The 15,796-nt window shown below is 43.3% G+C and overlaps 2 protein-coding genes across 3 annotated transcripts in view; one reads left to right on the top strand and one right to left on the bottom strand.

Annotated features, from left to right (window-relative positions):
* Window positions 1–6,510: 6,510 nt before the first annotated feature.
* Window positions 6,511–9,350, bottom strand: ccn1 (cellular communication network factor 1). The gene is made up of 5 exons (XM_070961706.1): window positions 9,114–9,350; window positions 8,700–8,925; window positions 7,972–8,316; window positions 7,648–7,850; window positions 6,511–7,530 (listed from the first exon to the last, which is right to left on the bottom strand). Exons 1-5 carry the CDS (start codon window positions 9,159–9,161, stop codon window positions 7,228–7,230), a joined length of 1,125 nt encoding a protein of 374 aa, XP_070817807.1. The 5' UTR covers window positions 9,162–9,350; the 3' UTR covers window positions 6,511–7,227.
* A 1,153-nt stretch (window positions 9,351–10,503) lies between these two features.
* ddah1 (dimethylarginine dimethylaminohydrolase 1) overlaps window positions 10,504–15,796 on the top strand; it is a 75,043-nt gene continuing 69,750 nt past the window's right edge. Inside the window, exon 1 of one of the 2 annotated variants that reach the window (XM_070961295.1) lies at window positions 10,504–10,757. The gene's annotated coding sequence lies outside the window, so the exon portion shown is untranslated. The remainder of the gene's footprint in view (window positions 10,758–15,796) is intronic. The other variant, XM_070961292.1, reaches the window with a different exon arrangement.

Here is a 15,796-nt window from a genome sequence, read left to right as displayed (position 1 = left end):
TGCTTTGTTCTCCTGCCAGGCCACGATGGTGGGTGTCAGACCCTCTCATGCCACCCACAGTAGTGAGCATTTTACTCATATTGATGATTGATAGTCTTACATTTCAAAGTCTGTTGTCCATACAGAACCAAAATCACACAGTGCTTTAATATGTGGTACCTTTTGAGCAGACTTATCAACTGTTTGCGCTGGTTAGAAACCAATGTAACATATCACCAAGTGGATGAAAGTACACTGTCGTAACCTCTGGTGCCTGCACATCTGTTCCTTCTTTTGTCATTGCCTGGGTTGAATTACCACCCATTTTATTTTAGCAGTTCTCTTAATTTTGTGTCTTAATAAAGTAACTCAGTGTGACCACACAAAAGCTCTGCTTTTGTTTCTGTTTGCTGTTAAAAGTAAGTATGAGCTGTTTTTAGTCTTTGGAGAACACAGGCATTGGAAATAATGCCTCCAATTTAAGAAGATTGCTCTTTGAAATTTCTTAAGTTGGTTTGCACTTAATTAGTCTTGATTTGGTGGGCAGGGCTCAATTGCGCTCCGTGCAGAGCTGTTCTTTTATGAGACCAGCTTCGGGACACAACTCTGCTGTGGTGGCCTAATCCAGAAACAGGCGAATGTTGGCAGAGCTCTTCACCAGGAAAAGCAGGTAGTAAAGCACAAAATCATGCTTCCAGAGCCTGATGTCACCCATTTTCACATGGCACACTGAGATGCTGTCATGAGGCACATGAAGAATCATTTATCAGGCAGAACCTTCAAAATGCCTGGAGAACATTTTCAGTGTTCAAAATCAAACACTTTTCATCTTCAAACAAGGCTGTGATTTTGCTTGCATATTTCAGATTTTGAATTGATATTCGACTGCTTTCACTTATCTCACTTGTCCAAACAGAGAGAAGTAAATGAGGCCATTTGTTTTTCCTAAAAAATAAATGCTTTACCAATAGTGGATTTCTATGACCTGCTTATAGTGCTATTATGAAATGTGAAGATAGTTAGTTTGTAACATAACACAGTGTCTTTGGCCAACGGAAACATTGCCTTTTCAGGATGCATAGGCTCAATCTTTGTGATTTTCCCAAATGTGTCCCTCATAAATCCATACTCATAACATGCAGCTCAAATGTCAAATAAAGCCCAAAATTTGTTAGAGCTGTAGCTAACTTAAGAGATGAATAAATGTTCCCGAGCCTTTGGCGGATTGAGCTCATCCTACGCCAAGGATAAGCAAACATTACTGTCACACTTCAACACAAACGGTCCAGAAGTGATGTCATCACAGTCACCTCGAAGACTGATCCCCTGTAAGTTGTTTGCAGGAAATGATTCACTTGTTCCCTTTTGTCTGTCTTGTGTCAATCTGACAGTCCAAACCAACAGAGGCTGCTTGTCGTCTCTTGTTCTGTTATCAGCCTCAAGTTATCGTGGTGAAACTGTTTTTAGGGCACCTGCCATTGCCTCACGAGACTTTCTGGTCATATTTTCTCTCTACTGCTTAATCATAGCTGATAACAGGAAATGGGGTGAGAGAGAGAAGAGAAATGACGTGGAACACAGGTCCCGAGCTGGCAAGGCAACCCAACATCAGCCAAACTCACACTATGTGGTAGAGTGTGAAGAAGATGAGTTGAAACTCAGTACCTCCAAGTGTCTAAGATGCTGCCCCTTTGTAAAGTCAAGATCAGCTGTTTTAGAATGAGTGAGTTGAAGATGGAGCGTGAGATTGAGCGGTACAGTGATGCAAGGTTGCCACTGGCAGTGATGCAGGGATTGTACTAATATCTAGTTATGTTTCAAACTTCATTTATAGTCATGAATTCAGGGACGGGCGGCACGGTGGCGCAAGAAGGTAGTGCACGTGCCTCACAGCAAGAAAACTGAAGGTTCGATCCCCGGGTCGGGCCGGGCCTTTCCGTGTGAAGTTTGCATGTTCTTCCCGTGCATGCGTGGGTTCTCTCCGGGCACTCCGGCTTCCTCCCACAGACCAAAAACATGCTCATTAGGTTAATTGGTGACTCTAAAATTGTCCTTAGGTGTCAGTGTGAGTGTGAATGGTTGTTTGTCGATATATGTTGCCCTGCAGTCGGCTGGCGACCGGCTCAGGGTGTACCCTGCCTCTCGCCCGTTGACAGCTAGGATAGGCTTCAGCCCCCCCCCAACCCTGAAAGGGATAGTCGGGGTATAGAAAATGGATGGATGGATGGAATTCAGGGACAGCATATGGAGCTCAGAGATCAAGAGGATGCTTGGAGTGAAACTCCTTCACACTGAAAGAAGCCGAGGAACTTGAGGTGTTTGAAGCATCTCTCTGTGCGTCCAATGTCCAACCGGGCAGGCCTAAAACATTCTGAAAGGCATGATGTATTCCACATGGTGCTGCATATGGCATTCAGAAAGCCTCCTATGTGCTCATCACAACTAAACACTAATACTGATTATGCATCATGATATCTTCACAACTAAGCTAAAGGCATTTTCCACTCTCATGCACCACCCTGAATGTCATCCCATTGTGCCTTAAAATCTATTCTGCTAAGCCCATCAATCTAGAGACTCTGGTATTAAGGCTGCTCAGTGTAAGGACACATTTGGTAAGTGCATGTGTATGTGCTTCTTTTCTTAAATTTATGTCTGTTTCTTTGTGTGTTTATGTAATTGCAGTTAGTGACAAGGGGATGCCAGCAGGCGCTCTTTTACTGCGCAAAGCCAAGAGTCATAGTTGCCATTCATTAGCTACATTTCCAATGCACAACAATTGTCAGCTCCAAAGATCAAAAGACGCAGAGGAGATCAGAAACTGTGGTACAGGGAAAAGTGGGGAGCGATATAATGACTAAGGCCTTACAAGCCCTTATCCCTTCACAATAGTGGAAACCAGGCTGCAATTACTCAGCATGGGGGCGACAAAAGAGTAGGAAAATACATCACTCTTGTCACTTAATTTTCCATAGGAACATCAGCAAAGTCTTGATCCCGAGGCCAACCACTGCATAAGAGTTTAAAATCACATTTTTAAATGCTAACCAAGAAAATTGTGTTTTATGACATCAATCATTGTGGTGAAGTTTGAAATGATCTGTGAAAGAAATTAATATAGCTTCTCTGCATTTATGAGACCAGCAACAGTAAAAGTTTCATTGTTGAATGTGAGAGTATCTACGTGGAACACAACAGATGTAGTCACAAACGTCACCCTGTGCTGTCGATTAATTTAATATTGAGATATTGTATCATTTAAATCTGTACAGGTGATAGACTTGTATAAAAGACTGTAGATATACATTAAAAGGATATACTTTGTTCAGGGCTCTCTACATAAAGTGTTTACACTTACTACCCTGACACTTGTTTGCACTTATTTCATTCATTTAAGTGACAAAGAACATAGTACAGCATAATGAACAACAAAGCCAATGGACTGACGAGAGAAGAGACTGAGACTGAACTGGCATTAAATACAGCCTCTGCCTTTAGTCCTTGATATCAGGACTCCTCATTTTCAATTCATGATGTTTCACATTAGCCATTTTAGGAGGCAGTCATAATTGTTAAAAGAAATGAGCTTTAACATTTTAAGGGACGTGAAGGCAAAATTACAGCCTCTGATGTTGTGATCTCACTGGGCTGCCCATGTTAAACAATAGCAAGAGCAACATATGCCAACATTAGCTCAGCTGTTGACGGTATGTGCCCCCTTGGAGATGATTCAGTCCAACATTGTCTCCTCTGGGCTGAGAGTCAAGACGCCCAAAGACTGAGTGCTGCCTCTCCCATCAATGCTCAGCTTGTTTGAGCAAATAATCACTCCAGTAGCCAGCAGCCCTCTGGGGACAGACTGAACAATCCAACAGCCTGGGAGGGAATTGACTCTGATTTTCCCCTTAGTCTGCTCATCAGTTATTCCTATGTAATTGCAGATGGGGATCTGATGGGTGTGTCAGGAGAGTTGCATCACTGTGTGTGTGTGTGTGTGTGTGTGTGTGTGTGTGTGTGTGTGTGTGTGTGTGTGTGTGTGTGTGTGTGTGTGTGTGTGTGTGTGTGTGTGTGTGTGTGTGTGTGTGTGTTCATGTTGATTGCAATGACAGGGTCCCACACCCTGTCAGGATTTGGCAAATGGACGTCTTTTACATCACTTTGTTTCAGTGAGGAATTTAACTTGTTAAATGTAAATACGTGATGGTATAATAATGAGGATGTTTTGCCTGTTTTAGCAACGAGCCTTTAAAATGTGCAGGTGGACTCAGGTGAGTCAGTGAATTTCCATTTCAAACACAGAATGCTTTTTCCTGTTTTGTCCAGCAGATGGTGCTTTTTAAGAGGGGCTGCCTCTGTGCTTGGTGGCCAGCCTCTAACCCTCCTGCTGCTTGCCCCTGGGTTCCTACTAAGAGCGAATATTAACCTGAGGTTATAGACAAGGGGCCTGTAAAATAACTGACATCAGTGCTCAGCAGCTTCCAGCATGTTGTAATGGCCACTCTCGGTCCTGTTAGCTTCTGGTTGCACAGCATTACGTAGTGCTTGATGAAGCTTTAACGCTAATGTCTTTGTCATATAAACACATTTTGAGTTCAGGGAATGAGGTAGTCACAGAGTGATTTAATTGCAGGGCCACATGTGTGTGAGAGCATTCTTTGTCTGTGTGTGTGTGTGTGAGAGAGAGAGAGAGAGCGATAGCTTTTACACGTTTGTGCCTTGTTGGCTGGGACACCACGATTTATTTCCCACAAGTATGATCTTTGGGTTCTCTGAGACAGTGAAGGCTGGGGGATTGTGAACCCCACCACTGTGCTTGTCTGCATTATGAAGGAATGCTATGGATGACCGAAAGGACTGCTCACATAACATACAGGTGCCATTACATAACCAAGTTAGCTGCATTGTGTTAACAAGACGAATGACAGTCTGATTGCACGGCACTTTACAAACTCTGAAGGATCGGGATGGAATTTTTTTTTTCTTTAGAAAGTAACAGAAAGGGAAAGAGCAAAAACAGGGCTCCCTGAAAGTGTTTGGACTGTAAATCCAGGCTGCAAGGAGCAGCCACACATCTTTGTGATTAGGAAAACCTCAGAAGCCTTTCATGTGAGCAATCTGTAAAACCTCAGTGGGCACATCCTGTGCGGTATGCAGCTCAATCAAAGGCAATGTGTCCTGCTCAACCTCTCATTAAATACACTCGATTAAGACTTATTTCCAGCAGCTATGCAGCAAAGTTGTGCAAGAATGCCATGTAGTTTCAGATACACACGTTTTTAAAGTTGTTTGTGAGGAGATAAAATGCCTTTTGTGGACACGAGCGAGGACTTGGGAGTGTTTGTGTATATTTGGAAAATCTTCTTAGCTAAAGTGAACATGTTGCTCTGAAATATTTTCCAACATCTGCCGCCCATCAGGATGTCTGCTTTCTGAGCCACTGCTGCATTCCTGAGCCGCTCCCTCTACCTGGATCAAAAAAGAAACCCTTCCCTGTCGTTGCCCCTGAGCTCTGCTCTCCCTGCCCTAGTTCAAACTGTACTGTAGGTATTTGTACCAGGTGCAAGCATCTGCCATCAGACACTGTGTCTCAGAGAGAAAAATAACACATGTCCTTTTCAGGCTGATACTTGTTGTCTTCTTTAATTATACATTTCATATTGCATGGGTTTCATGCACATTTGGGTCATAAAACTTACAGCACCAATTGGCGCTCAGGTAAACATAAATTATGAAAACAGGAGAGCAGGGGAGTCAACTGTTTGTGACAGTAGCAGCACACTGTTTCAGTAGCTGTAAAACTGGATTTGAAGTTTCTATGATCACCTGTTTCCTGTGCTTTGCCTGTTTCTGCCTCATAATAGTATTTCTTAATGCCTGTTAAACTGAAATCTGGAAGGGAGACTTAAGCCCTCCCTACTTTGCAGGGCTGTTTACAACTGTTTAGCAGACCCCTGCAGTTTAAGAGCCAACAGAGGCCAATGCAGCTAATTCACTTTTAAAGGCAACTGCTAATGAATTAGGTCAATTTGGTCGCGCTATTCCGCTGCATGAAAAAAAAGCTTCCCCCGGAATGCATTCTTTGTATACAGCCCATTGTATACAATAATAGTCATTGTCCTTCCTGCATGGTGTCTAATCCCGGCCCATTCAGAGCAGCACTTAAGATTCTTGGCATGCTCCCATACTCATTGCCACTCGTGGACTTAATCCCCCACCCCCCACCCCCCTCCTCCCAGAATCAGTCAAGTGTATGGCTTGGCCAGATCAAATGAAAGAAAGCTAGCTTCCTGCAGAATGGCATTCCAAAGCACCGAAAGTCAGGAGAGAGAGCCTCCAAGGTTGTGTTATATAAGAACAGACTGACCCTGCTCAGTGTCTGTCTGAGAATCTGTTGGGTCTACAGAATGATATAACAGGGGGATTTTCTCTGGAAATAGTGACTTTGAATATCCACCCCAGCCCCGCGCATGTGAGCACTGTACTTTGTGCCGTCCTGCAGAGTAGTTTGAACAGACTCAACTCAGACTTTGTCATATTTCATAAATAAATCAGTTTTATTTATAGCATATAAAATTAAATCATTTTACAATTTATTCCAGTATGACACATAATATCCACATAAAGTAGCTACATTTTTTAGATAAATAATATTAATAACAATAATAAAAACATTCATTCATCCTTTGACATGTTTCGCTTTGTCTTTTTCATGAAGGGAGTTCAATAGCTGCCACAAAACATGAACAGTAATGCCCACGTCAGGAAGGAATGCAACCACACACTTGTTAAACAAGTCCAGAGGCTACATTTCGGTGTCTTGTTCTTAAGATACAGGATGGTATGCTAATTGAAGTTGCGCATGTGCATATCTACATATACACACACAAGTCTACAGTCTGTGTCATGTCTGATGTAAAGGATCAAAATATACACAGTGAATTGATATCAGCGACTAACATAAATGTACAAATATTAATTACATCTTGCTCCATAACGAAGCTACTTCGGATGCTCCATTAATATGAAGCAGTTCTTAGTTAAGAATGCTGATATAGTCACAGCAAACAGTGCACTTCATTAAGTCCTCATGATGTAAGCCCACAATTCCTTGGGAATCTAGTTACAACAGGAAGCTGGTAGTTGATTGGTGGTCTATATACACCCCTGTGTTCATCTGGACTGCCATTGGCTGCCAGTGCTGCAGATGATCTCTTTCTCTTGCTAGGGGGTTTGGATGTTCTTCACCAATCAGTCTCTGAACTTGTGGATGTCATTGGAGAGGCGGTAGAAGGGGTAGGAGGCTTCATTGGCATGGGGACAGTTGTAGGTGCACTTGCAGGACTCGATCATCATGATGTTCTTGTTGAAGGTCTCGCCGTCCTCACAGCGGAACTTGACGCGGATGGTTCTGGTGTCATGGGGGCTGCAGCAGCGGCCGTCCACGCAGGCGCCGCAGTACTTGGGCCTGTACTTCTTCAGGCTGGAGCAACCAGCATAGGTGAACTTCACTGGCTGGCTGGACTTCTTGGTTCTGCTGCACTTCTTTCCTTTCTGCAGAGGAATGAACAAGAAAGAGATGGAGATTAGTCAGAAGTCAGACCCAGAGGTGATGCATTTTCACTATCATGCATGCTTCCATCATGTTTAGTCATGGTGCCTCAGGCTTACCTTCAGACTGGAGTAAGGTGACTGGGTGCAAGGCCGCACTTCACAGATCCTTGTCTCTTTGACCAGCTTGCACTCGCTGTTGTTGTTGGTGACCCTGGTGGAGATGCCTGTTCCACAGCTCTTGGAGCACTGGGACCAGGGCGTGGTTTGGACGATGCACTTCTGGCTGTCAAACATGTGGACTTCAGGCTGTGGTCTGAATGCTGTGATTGAAAGAAAGAAAGAAAACATAAGGATCTTAGAATCCTACATATTTCAAGATCCTCTATGACATGTACATATCCAGAAAAAACAAAGAACTTCCAAGATGAAAGGCTTTCTTACCAGGTAGAGACTTTAGTCCTCCCTTGACAATAGAAATGAGCTCATTCCTGTTGGTGAGGTCTCTTTCCAGCTCATCAGTCAACATGTCTTTGCCAAAGATCCTCTCCAGGATGTCTGTCTGCTTGCCATCGTCACACACCCACTCCTCACAGCACTGGCCTGCTACCTTGACCAGTCTGGGGTTGGCACAGCCCAGGTTGGGCAGGGAGAGCTCCTGCGGGCACAGCGGGACACATCCCACCGCCCCATCGATGCATGTGCACTGGTGTTTACAGTTGGGCTGGAAGCTCTCTCCGTTCTGGTAGATCCTGCTGTTGTATTCGCAGGGTCTGCCCTCTGACTTGGCTGCAGCAGGAGAAAAAACAGGAGGAAAGGAATGTTATTCTTTCCTGCTCTGCTCAGAGACGTCTGCTGAACACATCACATGGCTGCCAGGTAAGGATCAGTTAAACTGTGAAATTCTTCAGGCTGCCTGAGGAGTCTTTTTCCCCTCACAGTGGGCTGTCTGTACTTTGAGGTCTAGTCTAAGTTTCCTTCTATCTGCATTCCACAGTGTTGAAATCACACAGGTCCCCATACTCCTATATTAAACCCCTTTATTGAAAAGAAAAGAAAAGAAAAGAAAAGAAAAGAAAAGAAAAGAAAAGAAAAGAAAAGAAAAGAAAAGAAACTACTTAAGACTTATCCAAACGCATGCACATCTGGAGCTGGACGGTCTTTATACATACCTCGGCAGATGCCACGAGTAGTAGCAGCAGCAAAGCTGGCTCCAAAGTTACACTCCAGCCCTTTCGTGTGGTCACAAGGCTCGGTCAGGCTGCAGTCCTCGTTCAGCTGCCTGGCGCAAACTTTGCAACAGCCGCAGCCGTCCAGGACGACGCTCACGCCGGGTGCGCACTTTGGCATCTCCAGCGGACACTCACAAACGGAGGGGCAGGAGGAGGAGGAGAGGACCTGCACAGCCAACAACAAAATCTTCTATTAAAGACTTCTGAAGTCACGCCACACAGAATATCCAGAAACTATAGCAAATCTCTAAGCATTTCCTTTCCTCATGTCCCTCTTCTTATAAGGCTAAATACAGAAAATCAGACCTGCTGAAACGTTTCAGGATGTCAGGATGAACTCGAGAAGTTACTCACCAAGTTGAGGCTTCCAAGGAAGGCAACGGCAACAGTAAGCATCAGCATCTTGGATAAATTGTCTTCTCCGCGTTCAAGAGGAATCCTGTTCCCAGTTTTATGAAAAGTGGTCAGTCTTCGGAGGAGTCCTTAGATATTCCCTCACTCAGCCGTCTGCCTTGATGTGTTCGCTGGTAGTCTCTCGTGTCAGAGGCTCCTTTAGAGTGGATGAAGCTCTCGGTAAAGCGGTTGCAGTCTGCTGAGGTCCGGCCACCTCCGAACTTTTATACCGTAGTGGGAAGCTGACGTCGTTCCTGGGCTGCCTGCTGAACTGTTCCCAAACTATGCTAGGAATGTTTCTCGGCGCATTTTCCATCCAAGACTCTAAGCTCCACCCTGTCTAAACCTTTCTCTTTTTTCTTTCTCAAATGGATTTTTCCCCCCTGGATCCCATCTGAACACACTTTTCCGTCTCACATTTTTCCCTCCTTGTTTATCCCCCCCTCTCATTTTCTTCCTCTGCTCGCTTCTCACATCTATCAACTCAGGTTCAGTGGACTTTTTTTTTTTTTTTTTTTTTTCTGAGAAGCGCAGCAGTTTTTAGGTGCTTTATTCTAACCTTTTGTAATTTTCTGCCTTTCACTTTACACACAAATGAGTCGAAGAGATCATTTATTTTGTAACTTATTGTTTCAATGCACCAGCTGACACCTTAAAACTTACTGCAACTGTTATCGTGTTATTCAAAATATCATAAAACACACCAAAGAGCATCTTAAAGTAACATCCCAGTGTGTAGAAAAGGTACTATAAACTGATTCCAGTATCATTTATACAGTGTCCCTGTTACTAGTCATTTTATGTCAGTATTTCTTTTGCTGATTAAAGCAATTTGTTAAACACACTTTATGGCATGTTGCAGAGACCACGTTTAAAATAGCTGTAGGTTTCTCTCTGTGAGTCTAAAGGTGTGGGCAGAAATACGTTTAACAGCGTCTATTTCTGGCTTTCCAGTGCCTTTATTCAGAGGAGCTAAGCGTTTCCAGATGCGCACCACAGCTCAGACGTAACAATATTGCCATATTTGGTATGGCAGTAGCCTACATTATTAACATATTTCTCTTCCTTTGGCCAGCAGATCTCAAAGCATTCCTGACAGCTTAAAGGCTTGTTAAATATGTTCTTCATGCAGGGAAATTCCTTTGCATTCATTCCTTGAGGCAATTTGACTTTTCACGCAATCTGTCCATCACGTTTGGGGAGGGGGGGCAGCGGGTCCCGTTGTAGGTGAAGTGGTCCAATTTTCCACAAGAGATGTTGTGGTGTTAGAGGGGGGAGACAAATACTTGGTCTTTGTCTCTCCTTTTTTTTCAAAGTGGGTCTCAATAAGTCCCTTCCACCGAAGTTTTTAAATTATTCCGATTGATGAAAACTTTCACCAGACGGAAACGTAGTGCGTAAAGACGCGCGACCAAAACCACTAAGACTGCCATGAACGGATGGCAGAATCCAAAGAAGACATTTTGCATGAGGGCAGGCTGTTTATCTGTCTTTGTAAGTATCGGACATTTCACTTCTCTGTCCCCTGAAAGCTCACGTGTAGTTTTTAACATGACGATAACGTGAGACAGCAGAGCTGAACGCGACGGCTGGAGAACCTCTCCGGTGAGTTTCTTCTTCTTTTGTTTTCTGCGGACTTCAGCTTGAGGAATTCTGAATCCGCTTTTTATTTGCCTGCAAAACCCTACATCATCATCATCATACACTCGTTACATGAATATGAGTCATAGCTGCTTAAATATGTTCTGAAAGGATCCCTATATAACTCCTGATAGTGCTGTTTGCGCGTCGCTCCAGACGCGATGCGGTCAGGTTTTCTATGAGCTCTGAAGCTTTTTTAAACTCACAGCCTAGGCTGTAGGTGTCTCCAAGCGGACTGTCCGGGCTTCAGTTGTTGACGATATACATGTCAGTAAACACCGCTCGCGTCAATTATGATACGTATATGATTACATTGTGAACATTCAGCCTGCGCCTGTGGGAGGATTTGGACAGGAGGTGTGTGCAGCCCGTGTGGACAGGGGGTGTGTCTGTGTGAACACATGTGCAACGCTGTCTTGTGAGTGGTGTGCTCGTTGGTGTCCATTTGATTTTGTAAATGTCAGATTTCAAATTTTAAAGCGGCACGTCATTGATTTTACACACCAGCATCTGTTTATTTCTCATGGAGAGCTCAGCACAGCCTGTGCAAACAGCTATAAAATGTCTTGGATCTGGAGGGAGCTTGAAAAAAGCAACCCGGATGATGTCATCCTCTCAGTTTGGGCTTGAACACTAAATATATATTTTTGCACAGAAAGCCTGCATGACAAACTGTGGCCATGAAAACAGACATGGGCATTCATTAGCAGCGATGGTTTAACAAAAACATGCTATTTGTTGCATAATGGGAAATGTGGGATCCAGAGTTTTTGGAGCTCGAACCATACGAGGCACTAAAAGTCAGGGTATCCCTGCTATTGGTTTAAATCATTCTTTCTTTCCCAAACCTCCTAACTTTGTGGATGTGCAATGCTAAATTGCTGGAATTTCCCATTAATGTTTCTAACATCTCTGGTCTGATGTCATGTTTTGTTTGACTGCTGTGTTGACCTCAAGTCCCTCAAGTGTGTGTGTGCATACTGTATGTGATTTGACATGCGGTGTGCGGTGACAAGTGTGCATCCGCCCGTGTGTGCCGGCGATAGGAAATAGTGTTGTCATTGTACGTCAGTGGAGAATAACATTACAGTAATCTTGGTTCCTTAATTACCCATTCGGTTGAGGAAATATTCCAAAAGCTGGACATGTGTCTCCATGTTCAAATTGCCCAGGCGTAATAGTTTCCACTGAGAACCCCCATCACACACACATACAGTATACATACGCCTTTGCCCCAGAAATGGGAGGGGGCTCACTGTCCTCCACAGAAATGATCATGGATGATGATGATGGATAATGCTCACAGCTCTGTAGCATGGTTGTCTGAGCAGCTCCACAGCCTCCAGCTGGGATACATAAGTGGTTTCACTGTTCACCAAAGTTTGAGAGATTTTGTGCTGCGTCGTGGCTCAGTGTAATGGAGGACCAATGACAGGCCCCACCAGGAGCATTCACAGTTGAAGTGACAGCAGCCCTCAGATTTGGTTCTCAGGAAGTCTGCGGCGAGCAGCCCTCAGCCTCCCCTTTTATGTCTGTGTGATGGATGGAACAGAACAGGACAGCCTGGCATGTTTAAATAACAGATTCCATTGTAGTATATTCAAGACAAATGTCATAACGGGTATGCAGCGTGTACTTGCAACACTTCCTTTCTCTGTCAGCTCGTGGAGCAGCAGGAAGTCTGCTGAGTTATGGGTCGTCCTCGCGTGAACAGGGACAGAGATGAGGCCAAAGATTAAAGTACTGAGTCAACTTCTGAAGAAATATGGATCTGAAAAGGCTGTGTGTCTTTGGATTTGTTTCAGTAACTTTTCTCTTTAAAAGTGACAAAGGTGCAGCCCAGGATTGATTTATGTGTTTTCTCGCTTTGTCTTTGTTATCTTGACATGATTTAATTAAAAGGCCTTGAGGGAGGATTGTTATTTTATAATCTTGTTGTTTCCTCATCGTGTTTTTCCCCCACAATTAATTTTGGGCAGTTTGTGCTTAATTATTTATTTCGATTTATTTCCAAATAATTATGACATAGTCTGCTAGCAGGCCATATCTGTCTGTGACAGCCAGCACATGGCTATAGCTTATCTCCTGTTAGTGTCTTTAGGGATGTTCAGGATATTTTTGACATACACGTTCACTGTGTTCAGTTGGGTTATAGAGAGCCCTGAGCAGGAATATTGAAAACAAGGTGAAGCTACGGTGTTTTTAGTGTGTTGTCCAAACATTTTAAAGGTAATGCTAACATCTGCTGCAATGTCACATTTCAGGAAGGTGCAATAAATAAGGTATTCTATTTAGCATGGCACTGCCAATGAAGGAGTTACATCAAGTGCAACCAAATGTATTTCTGTGTAGGCAAAAACAAGAAAATAGTATTCCTCATTTTGCATTCTTGACTACTTTAAATGCCACACATGCAGCGGAAGCTACAGATTGAGTAGCCCTCACACTTCTCAAGCACATCTTGCATTGAATATGTAAAGAGCTTCAATAGTGGAGAAATAATGGAGAGCAGTGAAGCGAACTGTGTAGCAGGCTAAAAACTTACTCAACAAATCTTCAGTCTCTTTAAGTATCATGCTTGAAATGTTTTTGAGATGGGTTCCAATCAGCTGTTGGGGTTGGAACCTGACAGGCTGTAAAGATAGGTGAGATTGTCACATGTTGATATCAAACTGAATCTGTTTTAGACATGACGTAGCTCGGCAAAGTAGGACAACGCAGTAATCCTCATGAAATAGGTTCAGTGAAAATACAAATACCAATCCTTTAGTGTAAAAATCAGAGTAATCTACGGCTCTGTCAATAAGTGACAAAACAGGGACCTCCTCATTGTCAAAAACACACCATTCCCAGCTGGAAGTGGAAACATGTCTGCCATTTCTGTCTAAATGATTTACAGCAAAGACGTGCTGAAGGTAAAATTCTCTCTCTGATGCTCTGACACAATATTACCAATCAGTGGAGCTCAGTGTGTTCCAGGAGTAATTCAGTGATGAAGTGTTGTAATTAGATTTTTTTTGTGTGTCCAGTTTCTCCCCCAACCTGCTTTACCTAGTTTCAGATACTTCCTTTACAAATACAGCACATAAAAGATAAGCACGGAGACAGATGAGATGGTCTTATTGCCAACAAATGAAAGATCAATACCTACAATGTGTTAGTCTGCCGCTCAGTACTTGCCTTGCCTAGACTGTCAGCCAAAGTCCATTCATTCCTACTGAAGATGTAAAAAAGAAAAGAAAAACTGTTTACATTTGGGCCACCAGCAAGTATTTATGACAGCAGGATGGCGTATGTAGGATTTGATGTTAAAAAGAACCCACCTACAAGTATCAACAGTGTCTTTTTTCCTGTTTTCTCTGTGGTTTAATTCCCCAGAAGGCCCTTTGGCACTTTAAATGTCCTTTAAAGATGTTGCTTTCATTCAGTTGTGGGCATAAGTACATGATGATAAGTGAAACATGTCTTGTGCATCTTGTACCTAGTTGTTGCTGCTATCGAAATTCCCCAGAATACAATCCTTTCTATCTAGAAACTCCACCTTCATCATTTCATCTCATGTCATTTCATCACTTTATTTTCTGTGGAAATTAGATTCGTAAATGTGCAAGGCCGCTTAGAGTTAAATATGCTTTGTGCACCTGTGTAATCAGGCATGTCTGTGACGATTTAGACATCGAGGATCTCATCATGAGTCCAATCATACCAGACAAATGAGAGGTGCCGCTTCAGCTGCAGCTGGAGGATCGTGTCTGCTTTCACTCATTTCTTTTATAGCTGCACAATATACTCGCCAGGTGTGCCTAAAATATGAGGGCTTTCCTTCATCTCAAGTAACCCAAATTCCTCCGCGAGGAGAGAAAAGAGAAAGAGAGGGTCTTTTCTTGCTGCACGTCCACCCATGATGAGGAATGATGGAAAAACAAAAAAAAAAGAAAGAAATGGGTGGGGGCAGGTGTTAGTGTTGGGAGGAGGGTGGTGGTGGTTGGTGATTGTGGCTGGAGTGGAAAAAGGAATGTGGGGCTCCTGGAATGTCCCGGAATGTTAGAGCAGTCGGGGATAATTGAGTGAATTTGGAACAAGAAAAGACAAACCGAGGTCCCGCGGTGGAAGAATGTGCTTCTGGGACGTCTGAAGAAACATTCCATCCATTCAGACAGCTTCACCGGGCCCAGAACCTTCCTTGGATGGCACCATAGGGAATATAACCCCCCCGCCCCTCATCTCACCCTCCCTTCCTCCGCCCATACACACTGCTTACTAACACCGCTCTTCCTTTCAAAGTGTTCTTGCCATACGCCTCTCACACTGCAGGACAAGCGGAGCTCCTCCTTGATTTACTGTATATTCCTCGCCCTCGACGTTAGTGTACATTATTTCATGTAGTCTGCCAAGAGTGAAGCAGTTACATATGTCTCCAAATTCTCAGGTTCAGTAGATGCGCTCTCATGGTCTTTCTTTCTCGCTTTTGTATGTGAATGTCATCCATTTCTGCCATTTTTAGGGAAAGGTCTCCCCCTTTATACATATTGATATATTGTTATCACGCATCTTAATGTGTTGCTGATTTCAGCAACTAATTCTGGAAAGCACATAGCATAAATATGACATAACATCACATAAATCTGACTGTTATGCAGCAAATTGTCTGGAGGAATATTACAGTAGTCCAAATTCAAACATCTCAACCACAATGGATTCTCTCAGGCTGCAACTAGCAATTTATTTATTTATTGATGAATCGACAGAAAATGACAAAAACACCTCAGGTCAGTGTCCTGCAGCCCAACCTGGTGTCTTCATATTGTTTGTTTTGTCCAACCAGGAGTCCAAAACCCAAAGATTTTCAGTTTAGTTTTACATAACACAAAGAAAAGCAGCAGCTCATCAAAACTGAAATGCTGGAACGAGGTAGTGTTTTGCATTTTTGTTTGAAAAAAAAAAAAAAAAAAGACTCAAATCATTAATCAGTGATAAAAAAAACATATATAAAAATAGTTGCA

The sequence above is a fragment of the Chaetodon trifascialis genome, chromosome 4, assembly GCF_039877785.1.
Source record: "Chaetodon trifascialis isolate fChaTrf1 chromosome 4, fChaTrf1.hap1, whole genome shotgun sequence".
NCBI classification, from domain to species: Eukaryota; Metazoa; Chordata; class Actinopteri; order Chaetodontiformes; family Chaetodontidae; genus Chaetodon; species Chaetodon trifascialis.
Note: the sequence above shows the minus strand (reverse complement) of the source record. Positions and strands in the feature narration are given on the sequence as shown.

Excerpts from the sequence above, each read along its gene's own strand:
- ccn1 (XM_070961706.1), bottom strand. The coding sequence starts at position 9,161 with ATGCTGATGCTTACTGTTGCCGTTGCCTTCCTTGGAAGCCTCAACTTG. Across the intron at positions 8,317-8,699 it reads TACTCGTGGCATCTGCCGAG|CCAAGTCAGAGGGCAGACCC; the intron begins GTATGTATAAAG and ends CTCCTGCTGCAG. Across the intron at positions 7,531-7,647 it reads CACCTTACTCCAGTCTGAAG|AAAGGAAAGAAGTGCAGCAG; the intron begins GTAAGCCTGAGG and ends ATTCCTCTGCAG.